The 19,029-nt window shown below is 37.2% G+C and overlaps 1 protein-coding gene across 4 annotated transcripts in view; it reads right to left on the bottom strand.

Annotated features, from left to right (window-relative positions):
* KMT2E (lysine methyltransferase 2E (inactive)) overlaps positions 1-19,029 on the bottom strand; it is a 52,211-nt gene that overhangs the window by 25,069 nt on the left and 8,113 nt on the right. For all 4 annotated transcript variants that reach the window (XM_072327222.1, XM_072327224.1, XM_072327223.1 and 1 more), the window contains 5 exons: positions 10,042-10,226; positions 5,788-5,899; positions 5,019-5,248; positions 3,983-4,063; positions 3,015-3,073 (listed from right to left, as the gene is read on the bottom strand). In XM_072327222.1, the coding sequence (XP_072183323.1) occupies positions 3,015-3,073; positions 3,983-4,063; positions 5,019-5,248; positions 5,788-5,899; positions 10,042-10,112 (553 nt within the window). In that variant the 5' untranslated portion in view covers positions 10,113-10,226. The remainder of the gene's footprint in view (positions 1-3,014; positions 3,074-3,982; positions 4,064-5,018; positions 5,249-5,787; positions 5,900-10,041; positions 10,227-19,029) is intronic.

The raw sequence follows: 19,029 nt of genomic DNA, 5'->3' as shown, positions 1-19,029 counted from the left end.
GGGATGCTGCCTTAATCAGTACACTCAACAGCTCTGTGAACAGATCCAGCTACTCAAGATTTTTCTTGATCACAACATTCCTTAATCAGGATTACTCTCTACACAACAGTAAGCAATCCAGTTTTACTATGTTGTTTCTTCTTTTAAAGTTTGTTAGGCAAATAATTACATCTTACCTATAATATGATGATATGGGAATATTGATGTTTTAGAAGCTGATATTTTATTTTCTTAACTTGTTTGCATCTCTACTGGGACTATTTTATGAACTATCATTAAAAAAATGCAGAAGTCTAACCAAGTAATAATTTTCATGTATAGCAGATTAACTAACAGCTAATAAATGAAAACTCAAGGCAACTTTGAAATCATCAATATTGCATTCCAGACATGAATGCCCACAGCATCATTAAGTCAAAGGCAAATAAATAAGCAATCAAAAGCCCCTACAAAATAACATATTCCTCAGAGAAGTACAATGCCATTATTGTTGCCTATCTATACTATGCTCTAGCTTTCTGTAAAGAATAATTACCTCAATTAAACATATAATTACACAGAGTTGTTTTGACATGCTCCTCCCTAACCTACATAACCTGCTTTCACTTTGAAGAGCCTCAGCAGAGCACTCTAAGGGAAGACTTTGTAGCAAGGAAGACATGGTGCAAACTCTCCAAAAGTTTCACAGAAAATTATGGGTCCAGACTCTTCCCTCCATAAGAAGCAAATGGTATTATCAGCGCCACTTTACAATTCAGGCAGCTTGAAGCAACATCCTTGAACAAGTAATAGATTTAGATACTGCATGTTTAAAAACTAGAACTACAAAAAGCTATCGTTTGACACAAACGACCAGGTAGTTTAACACACACGCTCCACTGATCCACGCAGGAAGCTATCTAATCCACAGCAAGCTACATTACACGTTTATAACAGAATAACAAACCAAACACCACCACAGACAACTGCAAGCACCAGAACTAGGGACCAGAAATGCTCCAAGGAAGAAAGATGAGCAAACAAGACTCACCCCTTGGTATCACAGACAAGTGATACCCCTAAAAACTCAGGAGAAGAGGTAAAACAACTGATCTATTTCTTCCCCCCCACTGTTTAGCTCTGATGGAACAGAGCTAAGCTCAGCAACACTTCAGAAACCATTTAAACAGACGCCATTACTCTGTAAAGTATTCTCACATCTAAATGAAAAGTCATTATATGTAAACCACAAAAACACTATAACCATATTACGGAACACAGAAGTTGGGCAACCCTGACCTTTCATCAAACACCTGTATATATCTTATCACCAAGTTACAACTATCATTCTGCTGCTTTCAAATACTTCTATTAATAGAACCATTTGAATTAATGCTTTTTTGCTCTTCATACTTGATACCATCCATTGAAACTGGCTGTTTTCACTGGCCTCTCATGGTAAACTGTTCATACTCAGACTTACTTTAAGCCTGACTGAGCCACATAATATCAAACACAAGAAGTACATTTAGCCACGCTGAATGAAAATTAACCAGAAATTAACGTATGCTTGCTCCCTAATTATGTACTGTGAATTACAATTACCAATAGCACACACTAAGTCACAGCCTAAACAGGATCCGAAACATAGGGCTCACTCTGTTTTGATGCTTAAGATAAGGCATATAATTTTTTCTCCTATTAACTGCACAGAACAGATTTAAGACTAATCAGGACTAAGGATGAAGTCAAACACCAACTTCACCTCCTACATAAGATTCTGACTATCTCTATTCCTGTAAACAATCACAGTGTAACTACAAATCCTAAGAGATTGCTGAAACAGCACAGACCATCAACTTCTACTGTACCCGAATTCAAACTTAACTTCACAGTGTCATCATACCACTGAACATATAACAAGTGTATTTATATTACTCTTAATAAGCTAAAAACACATTCTAGAATTCTAAAAGAAATAAATAAACTTGTAATACTCAGCATTTCAGTCTAAACTTTTATGAAGTTCTGCTTTGTAAAAACGAAAGCAGGTAAAGACAAAAATAACAGTGGTGCCCTAAGTAAGTTGTTAAAAATCTTTAACTGTCAAAAGCAGCCTGCACATCTTGCACATACCCCCTACACTTCAGTGACAGCTGGGGCATCATGGACGTTTGGTAGTAAAACATTTTAAGTTACAGAGCAGAGATAAACTCCTTTCTATGTTAGGGCTTCTATAACAGCTTCAAAGTAAGCACCTGTCAACCAAAAGCATTCCAAATTTTGGCAACAGCTAGTCAGAGCTCCTGACAGGTTACATCAGTTGAGCTCTCAAATTCTATAAAGCGAGAGCAAATTTCATAAAACAAAGCGATAGAAAAAGGACTACCACAACAAAAAAATTGTATTAATTTTTCTACTTGACAAAAACACCAATACACACAGCCAACAAATAAGAATTAGGATTCCATCACTATTATGCTATCTTGTTTTAAAGCTCGTTTAGTTATTTAATTTTTTCTCAGAGTCAGTAACAGCAGCAGCAGTAGAATGGTTTGCAGTAGAATGGTTTTAAGATGTCAGTATCAGGATACAAGTCTACCATGTTAAGGAAGGAATGACAGTGATATGAAGTCATTTTCCCCCCAAAGAAAGCAAACCCTCTCTTATCCCAGAAGAAACCTCAAACTTCCTCATCTATTTTTAGTAGCTCAAAGTATTCTTATCATTATAAAAGGTACATTTTTATCAAATATCAAGGCTCAGACTGTATTTCTCCACAGCAGTCAGGAAAAAACAATGAAAATATCAACAGGGATGACATCTTTTAATGAAACACTTGGAACTTCAACTATTCTGATGTAACATTCTTATAAACAGTAAAGAATACAAGAATCTATAAGAAATAGATTTACTGAACCTTACACATGCTGAATGCAGTCAAAATTGCAGCGAACTGCATACACGCTCTTAAGTCCACGCAGCCGAGAGTTGTTTTACAGCCTTTAGTGAAGAAAAGTTTCAATTTTACCCACCTGACATATTTTCCCTTTTCCTCCGCTGCAATAGCACTGCCCTTTCCTTATCCAAGTTCCTGAAATTAAAGAAATAACTTTTACTGCATGCTTTACATTTATGTATCCATGCATCCAAGAATCTGAACAGACTTCTTTATTTCCATTTTCCAGTGACCATTACAGAATTAACAGTGTCATAACAGAAAGTTTAAATACTCACATCACTTGAAAAACCCACTGAAAATGAAGGTAGCTCAGAAGAATGATTAACAATTATACCAGGGATTATAAATAAGCAGACATTAAGACATTTTCTTGCAGATCCAAATAATCATTATGATATAAGATCCTAAGATGACAAGGTTCAAACATTTTGCCAGAAGAATCATTTATTTGTAATTAAATGTGTTCTGAACACGTCTTTTATTCACTGTGTAACTGACAATCCGAAATGTAACTAACAGGAAGCATTTTAAGCTGTATGCCACAAAGCAACCATCATTAGTCACCATCCACCTAACACACAAAACAAAATATTTCCCCCTACTCATGTCACATGGCTTCTAGTTTGAGAAAGATGATAAAAGGTATCTATTTCAGAACAAGAAATCTTTGAAGTGAGGACTGCAGCATTTGGGAATGATACTCAGAAATGTACTCAAAACCGATATATCAGTTAACAACCTTAAAGAACTGCTGTAAAGAATTTCCCATGTTTGACAGCAATGAAACAAAAGATAGAACGAATTTTCTCAGGCTGGCCAACACACAGACAAAATGCATGAGATGCTGCTGCTATGGCAATAACTATTTCAAGTGTTTATCACTGTCAGCTAGTGAGGTAAAACAACCATCAGGGAGAACATGGAAATGGATAGCAGTGTGATCACCTACAACAGAAACACAGCTCCATCTATTTTGTTGTTTTCTAAAAGATTCTGCACTCCTTCCAGCTACCCGGAGTTCAAAACCATTGAACTACTCACCTTGGTTGACAACGTTCACACAGATATATGTCAGGAATATGCTGTCTGTCAATTCCCATGCAGTCAATGTGCTGCCAGACACTAAAAAACAAAAACTTTTCATTATTTTAAGCAAAACTTTAGAAACTTTGTGTGCGTGTGCATGTATGCGTGTGCGTGTACCTTTTTTTTTTTTACATCATCATCTTAAGATTAAAAATAAGATTTAAAATAAGAGTAAACATTACCAGAATTAAGGACCACTGAAAATGAACAAGCTTTTTACACATGCAGCCAGGTGAATGAGGCCCAAATTAATGTTATAATTAGCTGTAGCAATTATTTCAGAAATATGCAGTGATTTTGGAAATTAAGCAACAGCAATTTGTTCAATGGAAGTCTCGAAGATCAATTTTCCAAAGTCCAGAAATCTATTAGCACCCACTCGCATTAGTGCGCTCAAGCAGGTACTTAAACGTGAACACAGAAGTTTAAACATTTAACTTCAGCTTCCCAAATAAGAAACTGCTGGGTTTAAGAATTTCAGTAACTATGGAAAGATTAAGTCAACTCTTGTGAACATTAAGAGCTCTTATAAGAAAGATGATGCACACAGAAATTGATACTTGAGACTTTTATGTCCAATCACCTTGTTTTCTTCAAGTTACTTTAATATATACTTAATTTACCAAGATGTTTTAATATTACTTGGTACATTCACATTTTTACTTAGCCATAATAACAAATAACTTAGGGAAAGTACCAGACAGATACCCAATTTTAGGATAATAAAATCCTAACTGAAGTAACAATACACAAATAAAGACACGAACAAATTGATATGAATAGTTAAGACAGATAGGAATAAGGTGTGATAAATTCATTGGCCTTTATCAACTACCCTGCCTATTAGAAAGCCATACAACTTTCAAACAATGTTCTGATGAAGGAAATCTATTTTATTAACCAACATAGTAAAGCACTATTTAATTGCACCTAATATTACAATGCAGTTCTAAGCCATTTTTACCTTCTTGACGCATTTAATGTTCATTACCTGCATTTGTCACAACAGATCATATATCCATCATCATGTGTAAAGCCACAAATGCATCTGGTAATATCAGTTCCATAGCTTCCATCCTCTGATGTACTGATGGTAGTAGCACTGGAGGTTTCATCAAAGTTGGGAGTGGTAAATATGCCTACTTCATTCTTGCTTATAACTACTGATGGAGGAGGAGAAGCTGGAGGCGTTGGAGGAGGCCGAGCACCATAGTTATGGTCCTAGATTGTTTTTGAAAGGTAAGTTGTAAGTATTCACACGCTCTGATGGTTATTTAAGCCAAAGTAGAAATAACTTCATAAAAAGTCTCTGAAGCTCTATGCATTTATAAATAACACTTTATACTTTTATTTTTTGTCATTATTCATTCTTGGTTATCTACCTTCTCAGCTGTGAGGGCAATGAGACACTGGAACAGGCTGCCCAGGGAGGCTGCGAATGCCCCCTCCCTGGAAGCATTCAAGGCCAGGCTGGATGGGACTGCGAGCAACCTGGTCTAAAGGGAGGTGTCCCTACCTATAGCAATGTGTTGGAACTACATGGTCTTAAAGGTCCCTTCCAACTCAAACTGTTCTTTTAATCTACATTTTACATGAAGTTAACTATGTTCATCATTGAGCTTCCCAATCAACCGTTTTCAGCCAATTTACACAATCCTCAATAAAATGCAGAACTGTAAGCAAGAATCAGCACTTTTCTATTTTAGAACAGCATATTTTACATGATCTATTTTACGTACAGTATCTAGTGTGAAACTTACTGCATAGGGCAAACCAATGTAGCTGTGTGAATGCGAGCTGCTGGTATACAACTGGTGCGGATAACTGTTCGATTTTTCAACTACCACAGGGCTAGCTTCTACGGATTCTGGTCTGCAAAATGAAATAAGAAGAAGAATAAATATTGTTACACTAATAAATATTACAGCATGTAAACTAACATAACACTAATAAACTGCACGCACTTGTTTCACAGCTGCTAAGTAATTACTTGCTCTTCCTGTTAAAAAGGAGCATACAAATAGTTATAAAGTTGGGGGAAAAGAAAAAGGAAAAAATATTCAACTCTATATTTGCTTACCCCTTCAGAGAAAACAAACTTTCACCTAAAAAGAAGTTTTCAGACTTACAAAGAACTTATGCCTCTGCAGTTACAAAACCTTCCTTGAAGGAAAAAGAAATCCATGTTAAATCACTTCACATAACCTACAAATTTGTCTTATGAAACAGAAGAGCATGTTATGCATTTCGTCAAGGATTCATCAGTCAGTATGCCTGGATCTATTAAGCTGCAGTAAAAGCTAAATAAGGGAGTTCAGCTTAATGACAAAAGAAGGAAGCAGGAATACACACAGGGATTGCACATTTACTGATACAGCTCCAGCACCAGCTATGATGCTGCTAAATTCTGCACTGCCACCTAGTGGTAGCACCAGCACATGATTCTCAACATTTTCATGAACCAGTACCAAAGCAGTGGGATATTCTTTTTACAAACAGAAATCTTAAGGCAAATTTATTTACTAAAAACGAAACAAAAAACAGTTACCAAATTATATTTAGCTAGAAAGAAAACACTGAAAAAATTGCTAGATAATGCTTTGCAGTAAAAGGCTGCAATAGTCAACCCACTGCTTACACGATCTAAACAATATCACAGAAGATGAGAAAGGTAAAGAAAAGACTAAAATAGGAACCTTTCAGTCCAAGAAATCTCACCTTTTCTCCGCAGTTACATTTATGTCAGTATCCTGAAGCTTTTTTTTTTTTAAACTCAAATGATTCAAATATAGTAGTACAGACTCCAAGTGAATGCAGTTACCCAACTGCATTAGGAACTTATGTTTCACATTGAGACAGAACAAGATATCTGTATCTAATAAACTGAAATGGCTTCTGACTCACAGTACAAATCAAGCCTAATTTGCTTTTCTAAATTTAGCTGTTATACATCAAATATATTTCCCATCACAAATGCTTTAGTAATTCCTTGAATTTATGTTTAAAATAAAGATGGTCACTCTGAACACTGTTAATACAAAAATCTTCAGACTCTTAAGATGTAAAAGATGGTCTTTTTGGTGTTGGTATTATAGCATGAAGTGATACTAAGCTGATGTAGGAGAACATCACCAGCTCCCACTTGCTGCTAACATTTTTGTATGAATACAGTTATTCTTCCTGGAAACAATGCAGAGCATTTTCCTATCGACTTGCAGGTCTCCTACTAACATCTGCAAGCAGCCTGCTTCTCACCAGCTTTTCCCGACATGATACTACTACACAGTAAAACAGTGCAAAAAGAAACACTTGTTAGAATTACCTGTGGGTGAAAATGTTACTTAATGAAGTCCAAAGGGGAAAAAAAATCTATTGAAAATCACTGATGTTTCTTGCAGTCACCATGAAGGGTGGGGGTAAGAGGAGGACATTCATCAGGTTCATCCAACATGATGAAGAATAAAAGACATCAGTTGGAAAGACAAAATTTCTCCAACAGACCTGCCTTTACACTATGACCATCCATACACTGACATGCAATGCACCTATGCAGTAACTGTACACCACTAATGTCATCCAGGTAATCCTTCTGATGACCCTGCCAATCTAAATGCCAGTGAATTACAAGTTGACCTTTCAACCATGATCTCTGCAATAGAAGTTATCTTCTTCCCTCTCCAATTCAAGAGAGTCACAATCACTGTATTGTTTCTATTGTTATTCTTCACCACTTACTGAATTGGACAAGCCCAACCATGGTTCCATGCTCACCCACTATGGCTTCCAAGCTCAACCTAGATTGTTTTCTTGAGTATATGGAAAATAAAAATCTCCATTTTCAGAGCAGGAGGGTTCACTCATACAGGCTAGGGGGAAATTCATCTACAGTTCATCCATAAGCAGTACCATGATTAATTTAGGAGACTTTTCTTCACTGAAAATAAATAAATCCATCTTCCCATGACCTAAATGCCAGCTACTTCAATATGGGAGCACTCAATGAAAATACCAGAATGGAAACATATATCCTACAAAGTGAGGTCAGATGTACTTCATTAACTGATAACAAAACTAAAGAGGTACTCCTGCAAAATACAGAGCAAGTCAGTACACCCTGCTCCTTAATTCTACTTCTACCTGAGCCAGCAAATTATAAACCACAGAGAGTCTTTAAAATTTACATGAAAACAGCTGTAGAAAGCAAAAACATTAAGCTTCTAGAAAGGAAATGCCGAAGACAAACAAATGCAATCCACTATCTCCAACAATTTTAAGACCTGGAGAACACAGAGCGCAGAGCCAAAACCCAAAAGCCCAACTTTCGTTCGAGGCAGTACATGTATTGATTGGCAATTCAAAACCACACTAAATATTCAATATTAAAAAACAAACAACAAAAAAACAACAAGAAAAAACCCCAACAGCAAGGACTACTTTAAAAAAGCAAACATTCTTCCGGGTTCAAATTATTTAAAAACATCCTTGTAACTTGAAAAAAAAGAGAGTTAAAAAGCTAAAGATGTCTCTCAAATAACTTCGAACACGTTCACATCATTCCCTAGTGTTCATATTTAAAAGTACAGTGCAAACTGAAAAAAATATTCTGCATGTTGCCTGCAGATGGCATTAGTCAAAAATTAAATAACTAACACAGGAAACCAGACAGTTAAAATCAGACCCTACATTCACCTGTATTAAGGGAATCAATCATAAGCCATTCTAAGCAATAGCAAATTCTTCTTGAAAAAGTTCCCCTTATTTTTTTCAACCACTGTTTCATTTCTGACTGAGCAGAAATTACAGAAAAAGTGAGGGTGGATTTTGACCAACACTCAAAATGCAATCAGTCCTTAGCACCTGGGGATATCAACCACCTTCATAGAATTCCAGGTATTCAAACAGAAGAGAATCTCAATAAAATTGAAGTTTCCATATCCTAAAGCTAAGCTATCCACCTACACTCAAAACCTCAGCAAACAGTACTTCCTGAAAGCGTTTGTTGAAATTCCAAATGAGATCTCTCACTTCCATGTATGTTTCAGTACCAAACTGTCACACATTAGTTTAACTGATCTAATTTTTTATAGAGTTTGGGTTTGCTTTCCCTTTGCAGCAGCACACCTGAGCTATGCCTGGTTGAAGGTCAGCTAAGATAAAGGAGTGCAACACATTCTGTATGAGAAGCAGCTAACAGTTTGTGTTTCAAGACACTTCATTTAGCCAGACTCATTTGAGAGGCTTGTGGCTACTTAGGGAACAAACCACTCAGCACTACTGCTTAACACAGCCTTCCCACTTGACAAAAGCCCACAACTCACTATGACCACTATAAATACAATCTATACCCAACATAACATATCCATTGAAGAGAACACAAAAAGTACATTTAAAGCAGACAGATGGTGATAGAAAAGTAAAAACTGTAGAAATTGTTAGGTTGGGGACACAATTTTGCATCACAATTCTTTAGAAAATGAAGTGTCTTTCAGATCAAGATAAGCTAATTGTGCAACTACATATTTCAGCCTATGCCAAAGATTACATTAATGAATCTAACAGCTACCTATCACTTATCATCTGAAGAACAGCAGTACTTAATCAGGTCTTCATGTCACAGCACCAAGCAAATAACACACTGAACTATTGTGTTTGTACTGTTACCTTTATTTACTCTAATTTCGGCATGGCTTGCTACATCTGCAAGAAATGTCAGTAACCTCAGGAATGGAGACCTTCTCCTTTCTAAGCATACAAGAAATCCACACACACAAAACAACAGAAAGAGTGTGAACAGTTCAATGAATTACTTAACACAGACTTATAGAATTTTCTGCACCAATGAAATTACTGTCCACGATATGAAATAGATTACTGCTTTGAGTTATTAAAAATCCAATATAACTTCAGAGACTCCCAAGTCTTCTCCAACTAAACTATTAAAAAAATACTCAGCAGGAAAAAAGAAAATAAGCAACAGAAATCAGGAAACTTAATTAGCAAGTTAACATACTTACTCTGAGCCTGCAGCCATTTCCAAATATGAAGTATCTGCTGTGTCAACCCCCAGTGGGATCACTATGCTCATGACGTTCGTTTCTGATAAATTCGATTACTACAGAGTCCTATGCATTGGTATCCAAAACACTGGGGCATGCCAGCCACAGTGCTCATTGCAAACATCTAAGTGCATCCACAAACCCTGCGGAAACAACAACACAAAGCAGAAGATTGAGTCAGATCTTTTTAAAACAGGCATTCTGTATCACATATACAACTGACACAGTAATTTAGTATTATTTTACGCAAGCAAAAAGAAAATAGAGAATTCAGTTTTCTTTTGATATCAAATACACTTACAAGCACAATGATCTCAAGACTCAAAAATACTACAAACTAATGAAAATATTATCATTTAAATCGGTGATCACAACAATTTATTCATTGTACCCTGTGACATAACGAAGACTCATTTTAAGGCACACATACTGAACATCAGGTACACTTCCTTACTGGTCCGTTCTGTCAGAGCTCAGTTGCTTTAACTTTCAATAGTAATCTTGTAACACATTTTTTAATGCATTTCTCAGAAAGCATTCCTGACCTTTGCTAGGGGTTTAGAAAGAGCCCCAAACCTCCAACACTTACATTGCTTTCATAAAAGAAAGCCAGAACTCCCATTCCACATCCTTTAAAATGGAAATAATTAATGATGATTAACAAATAATTATGAAATGACATTTTCGGTCTCATTTTTATGGATTACTGTTGGAAGACATACACAAAAGGGTGACTTTTCCAGGAGTGATTTCCTTAAGTGGCAAACAAAAACAATCAGTAGCAGTTTTTAGTTGTAGAGCAAGGATACAATTTACAACAATTCATGCAAATAAACAAAACTAATCCCACTTGTTATGGCAGCCATTACTGGTCACCCACTCCTCTTACTGAGCAGTGGGAATTCCAGACTGAACACAGAAAAGCTGCTAACTCGTACTCCTATTCACAGGTTAGTAAACAAACATGATTTCACATCCTGATGTAGACATGTTAAGCAGGTAATTGAAGCAAAATGCCCTCATCTTCACTACTTGATTAATGAAGAATTGTAAAGTCCTTCCCAAGGCAGAACTGAAAAAAATCTAGACTACTCAGCAATGAAGCATATACAGTAACTTAATACATAATTCTTCCATCTGACATACACTTCAGCTAGGATGTAACACTACAAAAGCCCAAGAATTCTGAGATCCAACATATTTTAACACACTCCTCTTGCCAAACACACTGCACTGCCAAGGAAAAACTAACCAGCCTCATGTGGAAAATGGTGTACTTGTAAAAAAGACTTTGCAGAAAAGCTCTGTGGACAAACTTGAATTTGGATCTTTTGTTGATCAAATCAGCATCTCCAGAATGATGAAGCAGCATCTCAAATAATGAACATCTCTAAGGGACAGATTGACAGCAAGTCTTCACTTAATACATTTGACCTCATTACCAAAGCCTGAGATCTCAACGTGCTTTTTAGTGTGTAAACCTCCTGTTGCTGCTCCTCAGGAAAGCAGCAGTCACATCTCAGTCCTGCTATGAGTCATCAAGTACAATGGAGTAGAAAAGAATCAGGCCAACCAGCTGTTGCTTGAGCAAAGCCTCTTGCTTCCTCATAGTAAACACTAAGCATTTTCTTACCAATTATCAAAAACATCACACTGTATCACTAGCTACGTGTAAAACTGAGAGTAATCAAGAATAATCAGTGAGAAAAGTCTGGTAAACCAAAAGCAGGTATAGAGAAATAGCAGGCATAAAGGAAACCCCAAATCCCTCTCCCTATTTCAGCGAGTGTTCATAGCATTGCAACAGTTTACTCACAGGGCAGAAACCATGCCCTACAGAAACCTCATTTACAACTTATACAAAACTTCAGTCTCCATTTAGTTCCCTTTTTTCAGAAGAAAACAAGTCTGAATTAATTACTATCCGAAAGGAAATTATCAACTTGTCTAATCCAGGTAAATCAGCTGCCACATGTTAAGACATGCTGATCCACTGTTATCTTCAGTTGCACCTACACCAACAAATCATTAGCATAATAGGGATTTTTACTTTATGCCTGTAATTAGAACAGTCTAAAAAACAACATCAGCTTCCTACAAAGTATGTACATTTTATAAGGGCAAGTAGTGACAGGACATGGGGAAATGGCTTTAAACTGGAACAGGGCAGACTTAGACTACATATTAGGAAGAAATTATTCACTGTGAGGGTGGTGAGACACTGGAACAGGTTGCCCAGAGAGGCTGTGAATGCCCCCTCCCTGGAAGCACTCAAGGCCAGGCTGGTACGAGCTGTGAGCAATCTGGTCTAGAGGGAGGTGGCCCTGCCTACAGCAGGGGGTTGGAACTGCATGATCTTAAAAGGTCCCTTCCAACCCAAACCAGTCTACAATTCAGTCTATGCCTAAAAGATACACATGGCACCATAGTCTGGGATCAAGATCTCATCTACTGTGAGGTTTCTCAAACTCAAAAAAGCTTTTGGTGATGGTGGCCATTCTTTGTTGTTGTTATTTTTTTTTTTTAACTTAAAATAATAATAATAATAATGCTGGAGATACAATCATATGAACTATCCAACAATAAACAACAGTGATGTCAGATTTCAGATGAAGGAAAATTATTTTCTGCCATGTCACAATGAAAAGCACTGTCACGACATTAAAATATCCCCAGTATTTCTCCATGGATTTTATCTGGACTACAAAATTTGGACAGTTTAGAACAGACAATAACGTAAACATTGAGGATCATTTTTCCTTATCCATCCTAAAAGGGATTATTTATCCTCTTCAATACTTTAAATAATTCATAAAATATATCTGGTATCATAACACAGCACTTTTCAATTTCAACATTTATTTCAAGTCCGTACTCTGCCAGAATTCTGGAAACCTGGCATTAATGGCTATCTAAAGAAACTTTCATAGACGCTTTTTACTGAAGTAATTGGCAAGAAGAAGTGGAAAGAAGGGGGGGTAGAGAAAAATTCTTGCAATCAAGCAGACTATACACAACTTGCTGCTGAAAAGAAGTCTTTCTGCAAGTAGCACATTAATTTCAAAGTAAGAAAGCCCAAGGTGGTTTGTCCAGTTAATTTCAGGGTCACAGAGTTTAAAAGCCACTATACAACAGCTTCTGGTCCAAAGTCAATTTATTAGCTCTTTCTAGGGTAAAGTAGCTCGTCTATTTGTTAAACTTGATAGTAGAAGACTTCCAGTCTTGTTAGGGACTCTCTTTGCTCTGGTGGTATTACCCCCGAATCATTAAAGAATTCTGATAATTCCTCCAGGTCACCATTTTCTTCAATACTACAACATCAGCACAACTTCATTGCATGAGAAACATCTTATGTGAGAAAATCCTGTGCTTATTTAGTTGCAGCTAATAGGCTTGCCTTACCCCAGTAGTATGACTATCATAAAAAAGATGAATGTTTTTGTTTAATCTGGTTAAGACATCTGCCCTGTGCACGGTCAACCTCTTGCAAGAAAAACTTAGCCACGCTTTTGCATTTTTACTTTATTGTAGCGGTTTACAACTTCCACTGCAATTCTTCTCTCTAGAGAGCACGCATGACTTTGCTAACTTAACTGCCTTATCAAGTAAAAGATATTGAAATTCACCACTACTTTTCAGGATTTATTTTGCTTACGATGCCAGAGCCAGTATTTTAAATGAGTGGTGCTCTAACAGTGGAAGCGTAAGAACACAGTGCATTCCAGATTATTTCATCTGCATGGCTTTACACAAAGAACATCATTTATGCATTAAACAACAGAAAATAAGTTACACATTATCCCTGAGGTATTGCACTTACACAATATTATTCTGTGGTTTAATGAAGACCACATGTTTCCTTTCTGCTTTGTCCTTCTAAGATCAATTATGTGACAGAAGATGAAAAAAGTTTTCACTGGTACATGGAGGAGGAGAGGAAAAAACCAACCACAAGTACAGAGGGTCTAATTCTTCAGCCACAAGTTACACCAGTATTTCTGGACCTAATTCTACAAGATTCAAACATTCAAAGTGCAGCTCAGATCAGGTGTTGGCTGAAGGGAACTACAGGCCTACTTTATCGGTGTGTCTTCTCACCCCTTCTCCTTTTATCTGTTTCCTGGGGAACCACCAAAAGCTACACTGAATAGTTGCAGGAAACAAGCAGATGACAGATCACCCTGACAAAGTGCCCTTGAAAATTAAGAACCTGAAGTCTAGCCGAACTGTCCTGATGACACCAACAAGCTTTCATAACAGGCTATCTACCAGCTATCAATCATCCTTTAAACATCGAGTCCAGACAATCAATTTCTTCCATGGTACTTTCTATGTAGGCTTTGTGTAGGTATTTTCAGTGCTGCTGTTTTGTTTTTTGTTCTTAATATATTTCATATATTCATATATTTTTATATGCAAACTCTTTCAACATCATATAAATATTTTTCAAGTCAAAGGAAACCAGACAATACTTGCTCTACTTGGAATGGTACAATTCATATGGTATCAGTCACATGAGCCAGCAGAGTGCTCTTGCAGCTCAGAAAGCCAATGGTATCCTGAGCTCCATCAGAAGAGGGGTGGCCAGTAGGGACAGGGAGGTGATTGTCCCTTGCTACTCTGCCCTCATGAGGCCCCATCCAGAATACAGCATCCAGATCTGGGGCCCTCAGTACAGAAAGGACATGAAGCTGTTGGACAGGCTCCAGAGGATGGCCCCATCCCCTGTGAAGACAGGCCGAGGGAGCTGGGCTTGTTCAAACTGGAGAAGAGAAAGCTGTGAACTTATGGAAGCCTTCCAGTATTTAAAAGGGGATTATAAAAAGGAGGGGAATCAACTTTTTACTTGGGTAGGCAGCGATAGAACAAGGAGGAATGGTTTTAAGCTCAAGGATGGAAGGTATAGACTGGATGTTGGGGGAAGTTCTTCACAGAGAGTGTGGTGAGGTGCTGGCACAGGCTGCCCAGAGACAATGCTCCATTCCTGGAGGTGTTCAAGGCCAGGTTAGATGGGACACTGGGCAACCTGGTCTAATACCAGATCTAGACATTGGTGGCCCTGCCTGTGGCAGGAAGGCTGGAACTTGATCCTTAGGGTGCCCCTCCAGCCCAAGCCATTCTATGATTCATTCTATCATACTTATCACAGAACCTCTGCATAATATTTCACCTTATTTGATAAGAGAAACAAAACTAAGAAACCTGCTAGAACCTACACTATATGGACAAGCACAATAAGCAGAGATGTAAAACTTCTCATAGAAGTTAAAGATAAGAGGTGATGTTGGCATGATACGCTTGGGGCTACCTTCATGTACTACCACAAATACAGTAACCAAATGGGGGAGGAAGGGATTGGGGAGAAACCTGCTTTTAACATTCTATTTGTTATATCAGAGTTTGGTTTTAAGTTGTCCTTGTTTCTTTTAAACACAATGTCATTGTTGCTTGTGTTTCCTTCCACATTGACAGGTTTCCATACCCCATCAAGGCACAACAGACAACAAGGAAAAACACTTAAGGAAAAAAAAACCAAAACACTATAAACTTTTCCAGTAGAACTGAAAGAAAGTTGCAATACAACATTTATTTTTGAATTAATAAAGGGACATCAGTGAAATAATAAACTAAAGCTATAATTATATATATATTTTTAGCTTAAGATATTCCACATAAAGACTGTGCTAACCTCAGTAAGTTGACTGCTAAACCAATTCAAGTTTCCTAAATCCGTCAGCATTTCATGAATATACGGATTCTTTTTTCCTTTGATACATTTTTCTACCAATTGTCCCTACCAGTCAACATCTGCCAAATGTCTACAAAGTGGAAAATAAGAAAGTAGTAGCGTATTTAAGGTTAAGGATTTCATCATAGAATACTTCAGGGTCTCTGTTATTAGCAAGGTGTCTGTAAATGCAGGACAAAACTGCAAGGATGAAAAATCTAATCAGAATTCTGGCTATTTCAAGAGAAGAAACAGCACTAATTTAAGACAAATAATTTGGATTTTACATCGATGCACGCAAATTTACCTCAAAGTCTTGATCAAACGCCACTGCAAAGATTAACACAAATTACTATCTCTGTTTTGTCTGCTCTGCATCTTCACAAGGTCTGTATACAATACACACATAACTAGGGGGAAAAAATAAACCATAACTTTCTAACCTAAACTCATTGTCCCACACCCTTTAACTACAGGCAAAACATTAAGAACAATTTCCTGGAGCAAGGTTTAGGTTTCAGAATATACGCAGTGCACATATTGAGACTCTTCTTTGAGTGGCATGTACAAATCTGAGGGAATTAAACTGAAGCTTACTGGAACAAATGAAATTGCTGAGACAAAGTTACTTATCTGCACAGTCAATTCTATACCCCTTACGGGCCAAGGAACAGCAGGAAGGGTAGAGAAGAGTTATCATATTTTACAGACAAAATTCAAACATGAAATACACAGACTAGTTGCATGATAGTCTTGAGCCAAGCCAGATCTTTCAGTTCAACTACCACATGATGCTGATCTGGTTATAACTTCAAGTCAATTTGAATGTAAAAGCAAAATGACTATACTCATATTGCATTAAACCTAATAGCTCCAGCTTCTGCTCCCAAGAAAGAATTCATCCTACTGTCTGTTCATCTTGGCTCCACACACTCATACAAGATCACTCTGAAACTAACTACAGGTTTTCACAGCAATGGGGTTCTTGAAAGCAAGACAGAGAGACCAACAAGACAGTATTACTTTCTTATCTCCAGTGACTTGTGCTGACATCAATGTAATTTGTTTGCAGAAGACATCTCAGGTTAACAGAGAGATGATCAAGAAATATTATTGTTTGATTTTCTTACCACATCAGGAAAAATAATCTCTCTGGTATGCTGGTGCCTGCCTTCCCCTCAAAAATATTTTCTTTATAAGCGGAGGTAGATAAAAGCATTTCTGAAATGCTGGTACTCAACGTAACACTCAGAAACTCAGTTATGTGTCTTAAAATTGAGCCTATTGAATGTACTGCAAAAAGGCAAACAGAAAGCACCAGAATTTAGAGGATAAACATTCTGAAAAGTCTCCTATACGTAAGTTATTATGAGTTTATTGAATATGCAATTTTGAACATTTTCCTCCCCCCTCAAGCCCAATTACATCATACGCTCATACATGTTTTGCAATCATTAGCAAAAGCAATTCTTGTCATGCCTGCCTTCAGATTTACAGGCCAATTTTAACCTACAGTCATGGGAACCACCCTTCTCACTAAGAAGTCCACAAGAACGTACCTAGAAAACGTCAATATGTTATATACCTATGCTTTAACATCATCTGTGCAGGAGAAGTTTCTAAATAACAATGTACCTATCACTAAAGCTTGTCACAGCCCACAGATGCAGTGAGGAAAACGTCTGTCCTGAACTGTCACTCAGCCAACAGCTCAAGAACTTGAGCATCTCTACCTGCTTCCCTGGCTGCAATCTATTTTTTTTAAAATCAATTTTCTAATTGGAGGCATGGGGTGTTACTTTTTATCACTGCTCTGAACACTGATATTAATGGAATACACTAAGCATGATTCAAATATGTAACAAAAGTTAACTATAGCATGTGTATATACACATAGGTATGCATCTACACGCACAGAGTAATCAGGAAAAAAAGATGCAGCATATTTATATACACAGACTAAATACAACATATCAAAGTAACTGGAATATTTATTTATTGCTAACTGCTTCCAAGGAGATAACACATCTTTAACCAGACCTATAAGCAGAATACATGAATAAATGACTAATCTTGCCCACAAGGAAGTTCCTTCTCCATTTCCCCCCCCAACAAGCTTCACCATAGTACAGATTTTGCTAAGAGATTAGGAGGGATATCCAGCTCCCAGGCATTACATCACTGAAGTTGCAGTCAGAAATAGTCACACTCAGAATCAGCTATGCCTTCAAATTCAGACAATTGCTGACTGCTGCTCTCTACGGTAACTTGGTAGAAAAAGTTAGCAGTCTATTTCAAATTTAGAACAAGACAACAGAGGGTAGAAGGTAAAAAAACCAAACAGTAAGAAAAAACGGTAGGCACACCCAGATACAGTATAAACAACAGGGTACCATTAATGACCAACTCCTGCATACTACACAGATATACAAACAATTTATTCTATAAGAATCTGATTTCCCATGCACTTGTAGTCTGTATCAAAACATTTTAATAAGACCTCATGTTCTCTATATCTCATAGCAGTGTCCTCTTCCTTATCTTCCTCTCCATAATGTGAGCTAGTCTTGGTCTTACCACAAGCCCTTCAATTCCCTCCTGCGCCAGCCACACAGACTAACACATTGTTAGCAGTCAGGTCCATCTCAGCTCCTTCTCAAATGCTGTCATGTAGCAAAAAAACATAACATCCAGAATAGTACCTCTGCAGTTGGTTTGGAGCCATACATACGACAGTTGCTAGTACACAGAACAAGTAACAGCTAATTAATTACTGCTTTTCCTTAATTCTCCCAGGACAATGCTCATAACTGTCCATTCCCACTCCCCTCAGGATTTTCACTGAGATTCAGCAGTGATAAGTTACCAAGTGTATCAAATTGCATTCTAAAGCTAGTCAACATTAAATCAACTTATTAAAGAATCGAGGCTGTTACAGCCAAACTACTACAGAGTAAGGCTGCTCTTCATCCCACTTGGCTTTTAATTCAGCCACCAATACACAGTCAAAGCATATGAATATCCTGATACAACGAATGCAAAACTTTACAATCAAAGACCTCAGTCCTGTTTAGAATGACAAGCCAACTTCATAAATCAATCTTGATTTTGGGATACAGACCAAAGAAACCTGTCACCTCCACTGGATTTGGGATTCATGTAACAAAAACTTGAGTCTCCATCACTGAAGTATCAATTCTACAGTATGTGTACCATTA

The sequence above is a fragment of the Excalfactoria chinensis genome, chromosome 1, assembly GCF_039878825.1.
Source record: "Excalfactoria chinensis isolate bCotChi1 chromosome 1, bCotChi1.hap2, whole genome shotgun sequence".
Lineage (NCBI taxonomy): Eukaryota > Metazoa > Chordata > Aves > Galliformes > Phasianidae > Excalfactoria > Excalfactoria chinensis.
The sequence above is the reverse complement of the archived record's forward strand: the minus strand, read 5'-3'. Positions and strand labels throughout refer to the sequence as shown.